The 16,026-nt window shown below is 46.8% G+C and overlaps 1 protein-coding gene across 3 annotated transcripts in view; it reads left to right on the forward strand.

The window, feature by feature from the left end:
- AOAH (acyloxyacyl hydrolase) overlaps positions 1-16,026 on the forward strand; it is a 146,211-nt gene that overhangs the window by 101,788 nt on the left and 28,397 nt on the right. For all 3 annotated transcript variants that reach the window (XM_024563089.4, XM_071221640.1, XM_045197439.3), the window contains 3 exons: positions 2,115-2,197; positions 13,536-13,572; positions 14,336-14,410. In XM_024563089.4, the coding sequence (XP_024418857.2) occupies positions 2,115-2,197; positions 13,536-13,572; positions 14,336-14,410 (195 nt within the window). The remainder of the gene's footprint in view (positions 1-2,114; positions 2,198-13,535; positions 13,573-14,335; positions 14,411-16,026) is intronic.

Here is a 16,026-nt window from a genome sequence, read left to right on the forward strand (position 1 = left end):
GTCTGTTCATTGTTTGGTCGTTCATTTCCTTCCATTCCGAATAACAGTCTATTGTACGGATGTACCGCACTTCGCTTATCCATCCGCCTGTAAAAGGACGTCTTGATTGCTTCCACTGTACGGCCTTTTTACATGATGTCTCAGTGGGGTAGTCAGGTTTCTTACATGGGGTACCAGGGCTCTACGAGACCAAAGTTGACAGGTATCTTAAAAAGCCAGGCCAAAACTGGCATAGCATCACTTCCACCATATCCTTGTTTCCTTCCTAGAATGTCAAGAACACAAGGGCAGAGGTCTTTGGTTTTTTTATTTACCAATATGCATAGAACATGCCTAGAACATAGTAAGACTCAATAAACATCACTCAAGTAAAATGAATTTAATTTTTTAGAAGTATATGCATGAGTAGCTTTGATTTTTACAAAATAAAATTAATTATTCACCTCAAAACTCTACTGCAACACAAAATCCCATACTTAAAATATTGCTCAGACACCTTACTGTTCTATTAAGAAATGACGGCATAAGTTTTCTCAAACTTCAAAAAGAATCAACTCCCACTGTGTCCTGAACATCCAAACCTGATATATGCTCACCGTTCTGAAGCACAGAGACCATTGGCAAACACTGCACTATGAGTGAGACTTACAAAACACTGAAAAATCAGTGGCGATTTATATAAGGTTGTGAGATAGGAAGTTATTGGAATGAAAAAGATACATTTGAGGAGTGATAAAATACTTTTGAGTTTAATTATTATTCACTAGTTTATACCTAGTCTTGTTTCAAAAAGGATTTTAGGAAACCTATAGAATTATAGAGAACATAACATTAAATTGCATTTAAGCTAAATTAAAGCTTGATGAAAGAAGATAGAAAAATCAAAGTTGAAACAAAGAGGAGCCAAGAAAATGACTTAAAATATGTGTAACTATAGCCTGATACTGGTCACAAATTTGTCTCTAAATTCTGTGTCCCTTAGTGTTAGATTCGGCTGCAAGTAACAGAGAGATTCAACATATGGGTGGTTTAAATAAGATAACACATGAGTTTATTTCCTTCAAAACTAAAAGTTCTGAGATGTGAAATCCAAGTATGGTATGGAAGCTCAAGTTCACTGGTCCTTGGGGATCCAGAGTCTTTCCACCTCATCCCCTGCCTTGCCAGTGTAGATCTTATCCCTACAGTCTAAAATAGCCGCATTTCTATTCTGGGAAGCAGAATGGATAAACAGGACAGAGAAAGAGCAAAGAAACCTGCCAATTGCGTCCTAAGAAGCATTCCCAGAAACTGCTGCTGAATAACTCCACTTCCATCACATTGCCCGGAACTTAGTGAAGAGGCCATTCCTAGCTGCAAGGGAAGCCGGGAAAGCACTCGTCATTCTGGGCAGACATATGTCCTAGTAAACCTTCTATTAAAATGGACAAAGGGGAAACATGGATCTGAAGGACAAGTGTCTGCACAGCTTCATAGCAACTGAGAGAAGAAAGGAAACACAGTCATTTTCAAAATACAAACGTGGGAAAGATAACCCGTTATTCAAGAGACTTAGAGCAGCTTTTGTTAAAAAGATCATAAAGGGATGACTCTGGAGCTCTGCATAAAAAGAAAACGTTTGTCCCTAGCCAGTGTAGCTCAGTTGGTTGGAGAGTCATTCAGCAAACCAAAAGGTCACAGGTTCAATTCCTAGTCAGGGCACATGCCTGGGTTGTGGATTCAGTACCCTTTTGGGGCACATGTGAGAGGCAACAGATTTCTCTCTCTCACCGATGTTTCTCTTTCTCTCTCTCTCTCCCTTCCTTCTCCTCTCTCTAAAATAAGTAAGCAGGTCCTCAGTTTAGGATTAAAAGGAAGGAAGAGAAAGAGGGAGGGGGGAGGGAGGGAGGGAGGGAGTGATGGATCTCGCCGTACCACATCCATGCAACCATTTCACGGGACTGTTTCTTGTTACAGCTCGTGCAGTGACAGTACAGAGAAACTCTCTGCAGAGATTTGATTGTCTGAGTTCATGTTCACCACATTTACAAAAGTGGTAATAAAAACATGTTTGTTTGAACTTCATCATGTGAATGTCCCAACATTAAATACACACATATTTATACTTGTTTCAGAATTAAAGGAAACTCCCTTTACCTTCATTTATGGAAAAGAAACCGCTGCAATCACAGAGACTACCAGAATCTTTCCAAAAACGGTATGTAGCCTTCCACTTAAGCCTTCACCGCTATGCCCTGCATGGCTAACTCCTGTTCTAAGTACAACAAAAGCTGAGGATTAGATACCAGGGACCACAGGGTAAAACGAACAGTCTCCCTTCTTGACAGAGGGGCCCTGGGTTTAGAGCCTTTTCCCCACAGCAAAACAGAGTAAGAACAGGATGCAGCCAAACTACAGACAAAGGGGCAGGTCAGTCATCCAGCAAAGTTCTAGAAAGGTCAAAGTGCGGGGCATTCAAGGCTCAGGAGGCAAGACCTAAGTGAGCATTAGCAGAACAAGAACTGAGCAAAATCAAGGTCATTGCAAAGACTCTGCCATCCCCTCTGGTGCCAAGCCTCCCACATTCCCACTGGTGTGGGAGTTTTAAGAAAAAGAGCTTGGTGTTTGTGGCTGACATCCCCAAAGCCACTAAGGAAAGGAATGTGTTTTCAGAATGATGCGGAGACTTGCAGGTTTCCAGCCGCTTCCCATGGTTCCCAGGACATCTGTGTCTTCTGGGCTCACTGCTTCCCTATGTGGTCTCATCTCTCACCCTGGACCAGATTCAACCCATTGCTACAAAGTGTGGTAAAATTCCTCATTGATAAACCAAGGCCTGGCTAGTGCCTAATGAACTGCCTGATGATGTCTTGTGACACCATAATGCAGAGGTGGCAGACCCCCGGTGCCTGGGGAAGGAGTCACTTAATCAACATCGGCACTCTCGTCAGCTGCCCCCAGATTCCATCTCAGCAGTTCTCACAACTCAGCGCGTCTGCCGATCCTCATCAACCGATCAGACTTGGCACGTGAGGTGGAACCTATTTGCCAACCCCGTGCCTTCCCTAATTAACAACAGTGTTGAGGAATTTTCGAAACAGTACAACTTTTAACTAAATACATGACCTACAAGTAATTTCTCATTATATTCTACACAGAATAAATGTTCTATTCTAAGAACCACATGATGTTTTTCCTAATAATAGTTGACATATATTTTTCCCTTACCCAGTGCTAAGAACACTTTAGGTATAATATTTCAGGTAATCTTTTCAACAAACAGTAAGGCAAGTATTATTATATTTCTTCAGTTCAAGGAAACCACTGATTGTCATAGCTCCAGGGAGTGTCGAAGGAGAAAAACTTAAAATGTACACACTGATTGCAGCGCTCAACCCAATATTAAGTTGGTTAAAATATAATTCTCCGAATGGAGGAATTATAATGGTCTGCATACTGTTACCATTGAGAAAAGAGGCTTGGGGAGACCCAGAGTGCAGGGACAGTAAGTTTTAAGAGCTGGACTCCGCGTCCAGGTTGTCCCTCCACTCAGACACCAGCAAAGATGACACAGTCACCGTGTACGGTTGGAGAGAGTCTAGGGGAAGAGGTCGGCTGCACCTCTCTGCGCGTGAACACGCCCAACAGCTAGTCCGTTGAGAAGGCATCATCGAACCTGGCTGAGACTCACCATAGACACAGAGTGACTGCTGGCCCCTTGTTGCATTTCCTCCTTTTCTTTACTGAGAGGTTTAAACAGTCCCAAAGCTGTCGGAGGCTCCCCGTCTAGGCAGACTGTAAAAACCAGAGAGCAAAAGCACTGGTGTGGAACACTAGGCAGCTCTACAAAACAATGGTTAAAAGTTCACATGTTTTTGTTTAGAAAGGCCAAACACTGCCTAAAATTGGATAGTATATTTAATTTCTACAACATCTTTAAAAATAAAAAGCAGTGGCACATAAGATGGCTAGAAAATACACCCAAATCATTACATCTGATAAATTATGGGTAGTTGTGTTTTTTAACTTTTCTTTTCCCCAGGGATTTTATTTTTATGTAGAAATAACCTTTTAAAAGTCCCTCGAAAGACGCTGAGCCTAGGGACAGAAAAGGGCCTGCCCAAGGTCCCAGAGCTGATCAGGCCCAGGCAGAGAATGAGCGATAGGGTCCTGCCAGAAATGGCAGTCCCTGGTACAACCTATAGCGGGCCTTTTGTGGCCTGCCGTCGTCCCAGCTGTCTTTTCACATTGGGAGGGCGGAGATGAAAGGGGGCAAAGGAGATGGCTGGAGAGCCCAGCCATGAAAACACGCAGGTGTCAAAACGGGATGGAAACCCGGGGGTCCCGCCGGACTCCTGTCTAACGAGCAGATGCCGGAGGTCAGGAGAGATTGTGTCCTTTCTGTCTCTCAATCTGCTGTCCTTAGACCTGCGGAGCATGTAGGTGTCGTCTGGTACAACTTCTTTGAGGTGATGCTGGACTATTTTTGTAAGGATGTAATTCTAAGAGGACTTTTTTTTTTCTAAGTTTCTCCTAGTTATTCATTATTTAATGATCTGGTTTTATTCTCCAGCTGCTCTTCCTGGTGTTGTGGCTTCTCCTCACTCTTTTCTTTTGATATCACGCAGCCTGTAACCCAACTCCCTGCACCAAGCAATTTCGATTACTCCCCAGGGTTTTTATTAGATATAGGAAACATCAGCCTTCTAGATCCTGCATATTTATGGTTATACTTATTTTTCAGGACCAGCGAAAAAGAGGAGAAAGGGAAGAAAGAGTTGAATGGAATATTAAAGCATTTCTTTAAAATGGTATAGTCAGAATTAAAGAAACAGCTCTTATTTTTATCTTGATGTTTAGGCACGAGATCTCGAAAATGTTTATAGATAACTCTACCATGAACCATTGCCAGTGATTATAAAGTATTTTAATATGTAAGTGTCGAGGTGACCTTTAATTTGGGTACCAATTCCCTGGCACGGGCCTCAAGCACAGCAAGGCTCCTGTTCAGTCTTCACAGTCGGCAGGGGAGGGCTTCTGACAGCTTCCAACTCAGCAACGCGGCTGGGTGGGCAGCGGCCCGCGTGGTTCGGGGAAGGGGCAAAGCCAGCTCCTCACGGAACAGCCAAGTGAGGCCCAGAAACAAGAAGGCCTCTCCTGTCGATTCATAAAACCTTCTCCTTCCCCTACAGTATAAATAGCAGACTGGCTCTGAGTATAGGCGCTGGGGCTGGTGTGTGTGACTTGGACAAATTGTTCAATTTCTCAGGCCTGTTTCTGCATCTGTAAACCAGGGATCATGGTTCGATGAACACGGTTGCCAGAGGTGCCCCCAGAATCTCATTCTGGTTGCCTAGGCAACGAGCCAGCTCCCAGGGACTGCCCTCACTCCGTCTGATGGGCAAGAGGCTGCCCGCAATTCAGTGGGGTGATGGGGTTCAGGGGCAAACCCAGCCTTGCTGGATTGCGCTTTCCCAACAAAGCCAGTTCCTTAAACTACGTCACATGGCATTGCGGAACTCACCACAAAGCTGGGATGGGCCCCTTTACCCGGTGGGGGTAATGACAGTCTGTCCCTGCACCTCATGGGGCTGCCATAAGGTTGAAGGGGGATGACCCGGTATTGCCCAAGTATCCACCTTCATTGCTCACTCCAGGTCCACCTGTCTTCCTATTTACTCAGAATTTTTTTAAATCAGTCACTTTTTCAATGTAAATGGTTTTTTTTTAAAGTAGACTTGAAAAAATAAATTTAAAAACACATGTCTCTCATAGGAAGGCCTGCAGCTCCTGGAGTTGGAGGACAGAAAGAGGGGCGCCCAGGGCTGGGTCTCCAGGCCCTGGGTACAGCAGCAGGTGGGCAGGTAACAGGGAGGGGTAAGAGGCTGCCTGCCCTGCAAAGTGTGGCAGAAAGAAGGGGGCTCCCTCTGGGACAAAAAACCGGGCTCTGGAGAGGAGCGGGCAGTGACAGACACTGATTGAGGCTGACAGGGGGGAGCTTGGCCAAGGGGTGGAGGAGAAGTTAATGGAACCTTTGGGGAGTAGGCAACCAGGATAGCCCATAGAGCGGGCTCTGGCGGGGGGACCCCCTCGTGAGGCTGCAGGAAGAAAGCAAGGACAGGATTAAGGCCTGGCAAGTGCAGATCCCGCAGCCACCCCCACACCCCTGCTGCATGTGCCACTCTTGGGGACCTCAGCGCTGGGCCTCGGGGCTGTGGGCACAGGGAGGACTCAGTGAGTATTAGCTTCCTCCAGCCCTCACTGTCCTTGCCTGACCCCAGCCCCCCTCACTCACACACCCAGCGGAGCCAACCACCCATCACCGCAGCCCTCCGCTCCTGCCTCTCCTGTTGCACTTTCCTCGGCTGGTAGCTGAGCTACCTGTTGAAGGTGTGGCTCCCAGTCTGACACTAAGCCATGTGGGAACCAGCTTTGTGTTCCCAGCACCAAGCTCAGTGTCTGCTGCACATCATAGGGGCTTCTCAACCCAACACACTCCCTTGTTTCTAACCTAAGTGACTCTCGGGAGTTACATTTAACCTTTGACGAGAAGAAAACGACACACAATCATCCTTTGCCAACCTGGGCATCTCTGTATTGGGCAAAAACCACTATTAGCAAGATGACACTTCATTTAAAATAAAGGGTAGGAGAAAAACAAATGTTACAGTGGTTTCCAATATCTATTTATAAGTAAATAAGAATTCATAAGGCATTTACTTTCATTTAAAACAAAGAGTAGAAGAAAAACAAATGTTACAGTGGTTTCCGATATGTATTTATAAGTAAATAAAAAATTCATAAGGCATTCACTTTCAAAATAAACAAGACTAGTCCGCTCTAAGAAAACAAGCAACTCCCAGCCCCTGAATGCTTAGTCTGGGCCAGAGGGGCTCTCTGGTGGGCTCATGGGCTGCACCTAGGGTCGCTGCGCTTCCCAAACAGGACCTCACCAGCTTGGAATAGAATGTCTCTCCTGTTCATGGGCAACCACTCCTCATTCTGTTTTTCCAAGTTTAGCAAAACCTTGGTGCAAACACACCTGTTCAGGGTTGTTCTGTCTTCAGCAAGCTATAAGTCCTGAAGGGCATGGCCTTTCCTGGACCCCATCTTCCATTTATACCCTGAGAAGTCACCCCTTTCTGCGCACCTGTATGGCTCACCCACTTCCTGGGAGAGTGGGGAGGAGAGGCTCACCAGGAGTATACAGATATGGAAAATGGAGAGTTTTAGAGCTTTGCAAAAGTGCGCATCCTTGCAGCCTCATCTACCCAACCCACTTCTCTTCCCCTTGCTGCCAGCTGGACTTGACCTTGAACCTCCTTACTTCTCCAACACCCTCCAGCCCCCACACTCCCCCAAAACCTCATCTTGCTGCTCCTTTCTTTGGGCTTTGGTTAAACCATCTGGAGAAAGAGAGAGAATCTGACAGACCTGGAGGAGCTAGCAAAATTCAGCCCGGCGTATAAAACAGTGTTTGAGCTGCTTGATCTCAAAGACAAGTGCTCACCGATACCCTCAGTGCCTGTGTACATCAAAACTTGCTGTTTCTCTTAAGGAACAAATATATTTCTAAGATGCAACGTTTAATTCTGTTAGAAACTGTTGAAAGAGAACCATTTCAATTTGACACATTTTCCATGAAAGAATGCATTTCCTCCATTTTATTAGGGGGCATTATTCCTATTTTTAATACTTTCAAGGCTTTCAATTTCAAAGAAGCATTAAACAATGGAGACATTCCAATCCATGCAGGGCTACTTCTTAGAATTTATGCAGTCCTTGCTGGATGCCCCTGGTCCAGCGAGGAGCTTAAATGAACTTGTTGGGTTTTTATCAGCCCCAAAGCATGCTGGGGGGCACCTTGTACCTCTGGTTTTCTCATTGTCTACTCGATTTTGCCTTGGCCCCTCCCTCTGTTTCCCCTCCAATATTGCCGTATGTGCTAGAAAGAGAAAGATGAGCAAGACGACGTCCCTGTCTTCAAGACATCGTAACTAAACGGAAAAGAGAGACAAATGAGGAAACATTTATGGTTCTTATAAAATGACACTAAAATAGAGGTAGGTTGAGGCCTCCGGAAGTAAGGGGCATTTACTTCTGTTGGAAGAGGGGAGGAAAACATCACAGGGAAGGTACATTTGAGCAGAGAGCCCTACAGAAAAAAAAAAAATCCAGAAAGCACAGGGAGATAGCGACTCAGCGCACTGAGGCTCCGAGGGCAGAATGACCTTAGGGGAGGACGAGAGGGAGGTTCTGGCGCGGCTGAAGGACACTTGTGAAGCTACATCAGGTTTTGAGAGTAGGAAGTACAGGAGGTGACGCACTGGGAAGCTATTACGTGCTTTTTAAAACATATGTTTGGGAGAATCGTTGATCTGGTTTGTCACAGAAATTCAGAACCACGCTTATGAGTTCGAAAGCATTGACAGCAGCAGAAACATCACCGGAAAGTGCCACGGCAAGTCATCATCATGTGCCCGCTATTTTAAGCTCAAGGTCAATACATTAGTCTGAGTGTTTCTGCTTGTTGCAAGCAGACATTTTTAGAGAAAAGAGGGCATGTAAATTTCTCCTGGCAGATTTTTTTAAATGGATTCTACGAATCATGCTCTTCGAAGTGCTTCGTAAAGTTCAAAAATATAAGCAAAGTCTGCGTTATTTTAAATCCAATTAGAGTTAAGTCACATTATGAGGTTTATTTTAGGTCACTGCACGACAGACACCACGTTTTTCACAAGCTCTTTGTGTGCTCCCTAATGCACTCAGGTTCTGGCTCTGGGTACCGTGGAGTCGTGCCCCTGACCCTGTCTGGGCCACAGCTATAAAGCCTGGACGGAATATAAACAGCAGGTACTGGAGGGCCCTGGAAAGTAAATAGTAGCAGGTGCGTTGAAGAAGAAATCCAGAATCAGGAGTGAGGTTAGCACTGCGTTGTCCTCTGCTGTCTCCCGACCTAGACTCGAGGCGTGGCCAGTGGCATAAAGACATGGCATCAGAAGAAACCCTCCAGTTCTCACTGCCGAGGCGGGAAAGGGGTCTCCTGGCAATGACAGTGACACCAGTGGGGACTTGCAGGTGCCTAAAATTCTGAAGGGATGGGGGGCCTCTCCAATTGGAAGAGCCGTGGTCTCAAGAGGGTGTGGCAAGCGAACCCCATTGCTGATTTTCTCACTCTGTCCTACCAAGAGTGAATTTGTGGGGAGTGCCCAGCAGAGTGAGGAGATGAAAGCTGGGGCTTTAGGACCAATGAGGGGAGCACAGGGAACCAGAAAGTACCGAGGAGATTATGGAGGGGGACTGGGGAGGCAGCCCCATAGGGTTGTTTATAAACCCCTGGGCTTCTCCCTGGAGCCCCACATGCGTGGATATGACCCTGGATAGCACCCCAGAGACTTGGAGAACTGAACACAGACACAGACACTGCCCAGGTCCCAAACTGGCCACTCAAGAGCACGGACATGAGACAAACCCAAATAACACGACAAAGCCTTCAAAAATGGGCCTCACACTGAAATCACAACCTCAGAGAAGGCAGGTTAGAACTTGCCACCTGCGCCTAGCCAGGCCGATTGCCTGCTAAGACAGACATGCAAGACTCAGGGTCTCATCGTGCCTAAAATGCCCAGGGTATCTCACCATGACTGGCTGGGACCTGATCTCTTTTCACTCTGGCTTTCCTCTGGGTCAGGTCTCATTTCTCTGTGTTATGTTCTTTTCCTTAAAGAGGACCCCCAAATTACCAAAGCTTCACCTCTCAACACCCGGACCTGCCCTTGTCCTATTAGGATGATTCTAACAGAGATGGCATTAAACTAGGGCCTTGTTTCTGAGGCGTGTGTAAAAACCATCAGGCATTTTATTGGGAATTAATGAACAAGTTCTTACCCTGGGGCTTCGAGAAAGGAAACACCAACTCTTCCCTTAGTACTCAGCTTAACACCGCTTCCTGAGACCTCTCTGAATCCCTAATACTTCATGTCCGTTGCTTGTTTAGTAACTACAAGCTTCCTAAGAACAAGGACTATATCTGTTTTTTGCTGATGTGTCCTCAAGCATCTATTACAATGCCTGGCACATAGTAAGTACTTAGATGTTACCGAACTAATGAATTGCTTCATTTATGAAGACTTATTACACTTACATATAAATGTACCCCATGTCTTTCCACAAAGAGTTTGAGACTGAGCACCTGCCGTGGACCAGGTGCGGAAGGTACAGGCGCACTTAGAAGACCACTAAACGTGTCTTCCCAGCTGAGCTGAGCGCACAGACCATGGAGTGCTTGGTGCCGTGGGCCACACTGGTCCCACAGTGGGGATGTAAGCTGAAACTTAGTTATGGAAGGACAAGCAACGCTGAGGCTGCAGGAAACCCTCTTCCCTTCTTGTAACGCACTATGCCGTATTTAAAAGGAGCAGAATGAGCCAGAATTCAGATGTTGATGGCCCTAAAGACCCTCTTCTTTCTTTGATTAGGGGCAGGTAATTCTCCATGGGACCACCTTGACAAATATAAATTAAATGCTCTGTTTCATAGTCAAACCTTTTCCATGCTTCTGAATTATAATCATAGGGACCAGAGTATGACCCTCTTGAGGGTAGTGCCAGCTCTTCAAAGGCTCGCCTTGTTTTACCACCTCCCACAGGCTGGGGGCTACTCTGTCTTCTCGGGCCAATGGCTGCTGGATGGATTTTCTGTGACGCTAGCAGCAGCTGCAGCAAAGCTGGCAGCCGAGAAGTCTGTAGACAGGAGGAGAAAGACGATAGAGATTGGGAGGGGGTGAGAAAGAATTGTCGGTGGATCTGGCAGAAGGACAGCAGAGACACAGGAAAGCGAGATCGAGAAGAGAAAGTGAGTAAGAATTACATACACTAATGACATAATCTCAAAACACAAAACTTTCCAGGAAGAAGTGGAAATCCTAGAAGGAGCGATAGCTTTGGAGCAAAGAAAATACGGTGCTCATATTATAAACACAGACGTTTGGGTAAAGAAGAGTAGGCACATCCTCTCTCCTTGAGTGGATGTTTGTGACTGCTATTTTTAAATCCACCCGACAGCTGCCACTGGCCTGCCATCCCTGTCCCGAGGTGTGGGTACTGTGGACCGGGGCAGGGGCTGAGCATGTGGCACGCCACGGCGGAATTTTATTTCCTTTCCTCAGGCTCTGTGGGTGAGCTGCACCTCAAATCCCCAGCTGTCCTCTGGGTGATGAGGAAGGTTACTGGCTTGGTCTGGTCCTTGAGCTTTCATTAGTTTTCATTTCTCATTAAGACACAGACCGAAGACTGCGAATGAAACACCTCTTGATTTGTTATCTTACTGAAAAGGGGAGGTGTGCACTTGGGGCTGGAACTGAAGGAAGGGCCCAGCCGATGAGACGATCATGGGTACCAGGACAGCGTACGGTGGCCGCCCTCCGTCTCCTCACTTCTGACAACAGTAGGGAGCGATCTAACACCCAGAAATACTCTGAGTCTATGTTTAGGGCTCAGTTTGGCACCTTCTCTGAGCAGATAAGAGGCTCAAATCCTCTGGGTTTTCCTTGTTCAGTCACTGGGTTGGATCTGCACTGCACCTTGTACCAGTACTCAGTTATGTGTCTACCGATAGACACCACTGCCCAGGGACAGAGGCTGTGTCCACTCACCTGCTCATTCCCTGCTCTGCCACGCACGTAGCGGGTGCTCCAAAAGCCGAGGGAGAGGGCAGATGAATGTATGCGTGTGACAGGAGCTGACTGCTCGGCCCTGGTGTGTTTGCGTGCATATTGAATAACACCCTGCCTCACCACACAAAGGAAGTAAAGGCAGCATGGTGGTTTCTCCAAAAGATTAAACACAGCATTACCATGTGGCCCAGAAATTTCATAGGTACATACCCAAAAGAATTGAAAGCAGGGTCACGCAGCATTATTCGCAACAGCCAAAAGGTAGGAACAACCCAAATGCCATTGATAGGTGAACGGACGAACAAATGTGGTATATCCACACAATGGAGTATTAGTCAACCTTTAAAAGGACACATGCTCCAAACAGATGAACTTTGAAGACTAACGGAAGTAAGCCAGGCACAAAAAGACAAATACCGTATGACTGCCCCCATCAGAGGTTCCTAGAATACTTTAAACTCACAGAGACAGAAAGTGGCGCGCCGTGATCAGAGGCTGGAGGGGAGGCGAACAGGGGGTTATTCTCTCATGGCTGCAAGGCTCCAGTGTGGGATGATGGGAAAGTTCTGGGGATGCACAGTGGGGATGGCTGCACACCAGTATGAGTGTACTTAATGCCACTGGCCTGTCCACTTAAAAATGGCTAAACTGGCCCAGTTTGTGTGTTGGAGATTTACCACAGGTAAAACAAGGAAATAAAGCAATGTTCATGTAATGTGGTAACACTCTTGAATCAGCCCAGAGAACATCAACTCTGTCTGCAGAGCTTGCACCCAGTTGCCTGTGACAGAGAGGCGGTGGCTGCGTGGTCACACAGCTTCCCAGGAACAAGGGCCAGCATGCTGTGCACTGCCCTCTTTCCCGTGTGGATCTGTAAGAACACACGCTGGCTCTGTCATAAAATGCACCTGCCCCCCAACCTTCCAAGCCTGGAAGTTACAGAACGATCTTCCTTGTCCCTGGAGTTGCACCTCCCACCTGGGAATTACTCACTTATTACTGAAGATCAGCCTCCAAGGGACAAAAAGTACCTACACGGGTTTACTCTTTCTAGACCCCCACCCTGTAGAAGCAATGTCCCCCAGGGAGCCAGAGCTGCCTGGCAGGCAGGAGGGACAGGGTTTGAATGGGAGCTTTCCACATTATTAGTTACATGGCTTTGGGCAAATCACTTAAGTGAGCCTCAGTTTTCTCATCTACCAAGTGGGGCTGCTGATGTGCCTACCTCACACAGTGGTGCTCAGGCCTCAAGGAACTAATAGTATAAAGTGCTTAACGAGTGTCTAAGATAACACGAGGACTCAGTAACTACGACTTTCCTATAAGAGATGCATCACAGGTGGTAACAGGGATGGGGGCAGGATGGGCATACGTGTCATTGCAGGGGTTGAAATGATACATCAGCTCTACAGTCCGAACCTGGCACAGGCCAGCCAGCAGGATGGGCCCCAGGAGTGGGCAGGGATACCAGCCGGCGCTCCCCTGAGGCTCTCTGGGGAGATTAGTGGGTCTCAAAGAATCTTTTATACTTCCTCTCATTGCTCAACTCATTCCTTAATCTTCTGGGTAGTTTCTCTTCTCTCTGGTGCTAGATATATACCTTTTTCTTACACCTACCAGCAAGTTTACTCAGTCATGTTAGAAAATGTCTTGAGACCTATAAATCCAAAGACTTTGGAGTCATGTTGATGTAATACCCAGGAAACATAAGACCCACCGAGGAGAGTTCCAGGGCCAGGTTGTCCCCATCAGCACAAGGGTGCGGGCGAGACGAAGCCACACGACTATGCCTCTTCCGTGGTTCAGACAACCACGCCTTCCTGCTCATTGTGCTGGACCGAACTCACTAGTGTTAATGATTTTCTCAATTTTCACTACTCAGGTGCATCTTCCCAAAACCTGGAGGGATTTATAAAGAGGTAAGTGGAGGAGGCACGTTAAGAAGTTGTTTTCCAATGGAGCTTCTCATTTCTAAAAATGAATGAAAACTCCATTGACGCCCGTCATCACTTGCACTGGGCATCGGTAGCTTGTTCTCCGCTCTGCAAACACTGGGACATTAGCCCTTCTTGGGTCAGTGAGCTTTGGCAGAGTTAATTGGCATCTGCCCTTCAGGAAAGATCATAAAAACACAGACAAAAAGGGTGAAACTTAGATTTGGCTAAAGTATCTGAAAAAGACAAAAAGGATTATTTCGTATTCCTGTTTAAGAATGAAAAAACTATTCTGTGCTCGTGTTAGACCTAAAATTCAGAAGCAAGGCCCTGGGTGCCCAGAATGGAAACCCTGGGGACCCTTGACTTTTCAAAGTTGACTGCAGGCCCACAGGATGTCGTATGAACCTGGACATGAGGAACCCAAGTAACTCACCTATGTGTGTTGACGAGAAAGGCTGTGCAAGGTGCTAGGAAATGATGGTGTGCCCCCTGCTGGAGATTTCATTCCACTCTCCAGTTCTATACATTTATGGGGTCTTGCCCTCACAGGAAGTAGACTAAAGATTATAGAGAAGAAAGGGAGAAATGGGAATGGTGATAACTAGAATGAAAGAAAAATAGAGAAAATTCCCCGGGGCGGAGTGGGGGTCGTTCAAAGATTCTTTCACGGGCCCAGCCTGTGACATTGGCTACAAAGTTAGGTTTCCAAGTGTTCGACATTCAGACTCCATCTGTGGCTTCTCAGTTTGTCTAGGAACCCGCTGTTGGACCAGCCAGCCGTCGTCATATACGCCATGATCGGAAATGATGTCTGCAACGGGTGAGTTATTAAGAAAGACAGTTTTGAAATTTCTTTGACTCTGGGTTTTCCTTTTTCTTCCACTCCACCAGCCTGCTGTGGAATTAAATGTCTCTGTCTTCACAAGTCCTAGACACGTGTGAAATCAACAGAACCAACCTGCAAAGCTGAAAGACCCTTTTAAAAACCACTTAATCCATTAATTCTTTGCTCTGATTCACAACAACTAGGTGTGTCAGATCAGCTCTGACTTATGTCACCGGAAATATGCTTCTACTAGCCAAGAATCCAAGACTGAGAATCGTGACTTCTTTAAATAAAATAAGGCAGAGTCACAGCTACCCCCTAAGAACAGCTTTCTCTCGCATATTCTCACATACACACTCATGTGGTAGAGACACCACAGACTTCGAGCGTTTGCAAAGAAACTACACACACTTCACAGCCAATCCTGTTTACCCCCATGGCCCGTAGAAGAAAGCCGTTTCGCTAACCTGCTAATATCAGTGGAGATTTCAAAATGTTGAGTGACTTCATTCCCCTCACAACATCTTGGAAGATTTCTCAAAATCTGTTGCATGCCCCTAAGAGGATGCTGCGTATATGGACGTCATCTGTCCTGTGACTGTGGCCAAAAAGAAAAAAAAAATGACACCAGATCTCCATTTTAGAAAACAGTAAAGTAAAGCCAAGGAAGCGACGTGACTTGCCTAATTAACTGATTGACAGAGCTGGGCTCTACCCTAAGCAGTGCTAAGAGTAGGAATTCCTGCTCACTGGCCCGGCCTTGGCTTCCCGGTCCCGTTCCTGTTGTTGAAGTGTTTGCCCTCCTGGACACCTCCACGAGAGCCTAGAACTCTTACGGTGAAGGAGGTATAGACCTACTCAGTGCAGTGAACTCAGGGCAGGAGGTACCACGCTGTGATCCAGAAATGCTTACATGCCAGACCCTGCCTTGGCATCCCCTATGCTGGTTTACCACTCTCCCCAGAACCCCAGTTCTGCCCAGGCTACATACTGGGGACCCCAGTCCCAGCCCCTGTGACGAATTGCCTGAGACTCGCCAGTAAAGAGCAAACAGCCCCTAAACCTACCATGAGCCCAGAGCCACACCACTTACTGTATCACCTTACCCCCACAGCAGCCCCAAGAGGCAAGTATGATGTCCCCATTTTACAGATGAGGAAACTGAGATTCTGCAAGGTGAAGGAACTTGCTTATCCTGCCACTGGGTGTTGAGCAGCCAAGCTGAGAGCTGAACGAGGTTCTCCAGTGAACTTCTGGGCTCTTTCCCACAGTCCACATTGCCCTTGTTTGTTCTCCTTTATGCATTCCCTTTTAAAGGTAGGTATTGGACACCTGTGACGTGCCAACTCTGGGACACACTGGCAAAGGGGTCACCATCCCTGACCTCGGGCCACTTCTGGAAGGAGAAGCAATGAGCCTCAGCCTCCAGCCCCATCACAAAACAACAAACCTGTGGTCAGATCAGCCGGTGCCCCTCCACCCTGTGGACCGTGGTCTGCTGGAGGGCACAGAGGGCAGACTAGTTATACCAAGTGCAGGACACCTGCAGGGAGGGGCTGTGGCTCCCAGACCCAAAGCCCTGCAACTGCCCTTTTTCAGCAGAATCTACT

The sequence above is a fragment of the Desmodus rotundus genome, chromosome 6 (assembly GCF_022682495.2).
Source record: "Desmodus rotundus isolate HL8 chromosome 6, HLdesRot8A.1, whole genome shotgun sequence".
In the NCBI taxonomy this organism is placed as follows: Eukaryota; Metazoa; Chordata; class Mammalia; order Chiroptera; family Phyllostomidae; genus Desmodus; species Desmodus rotundus.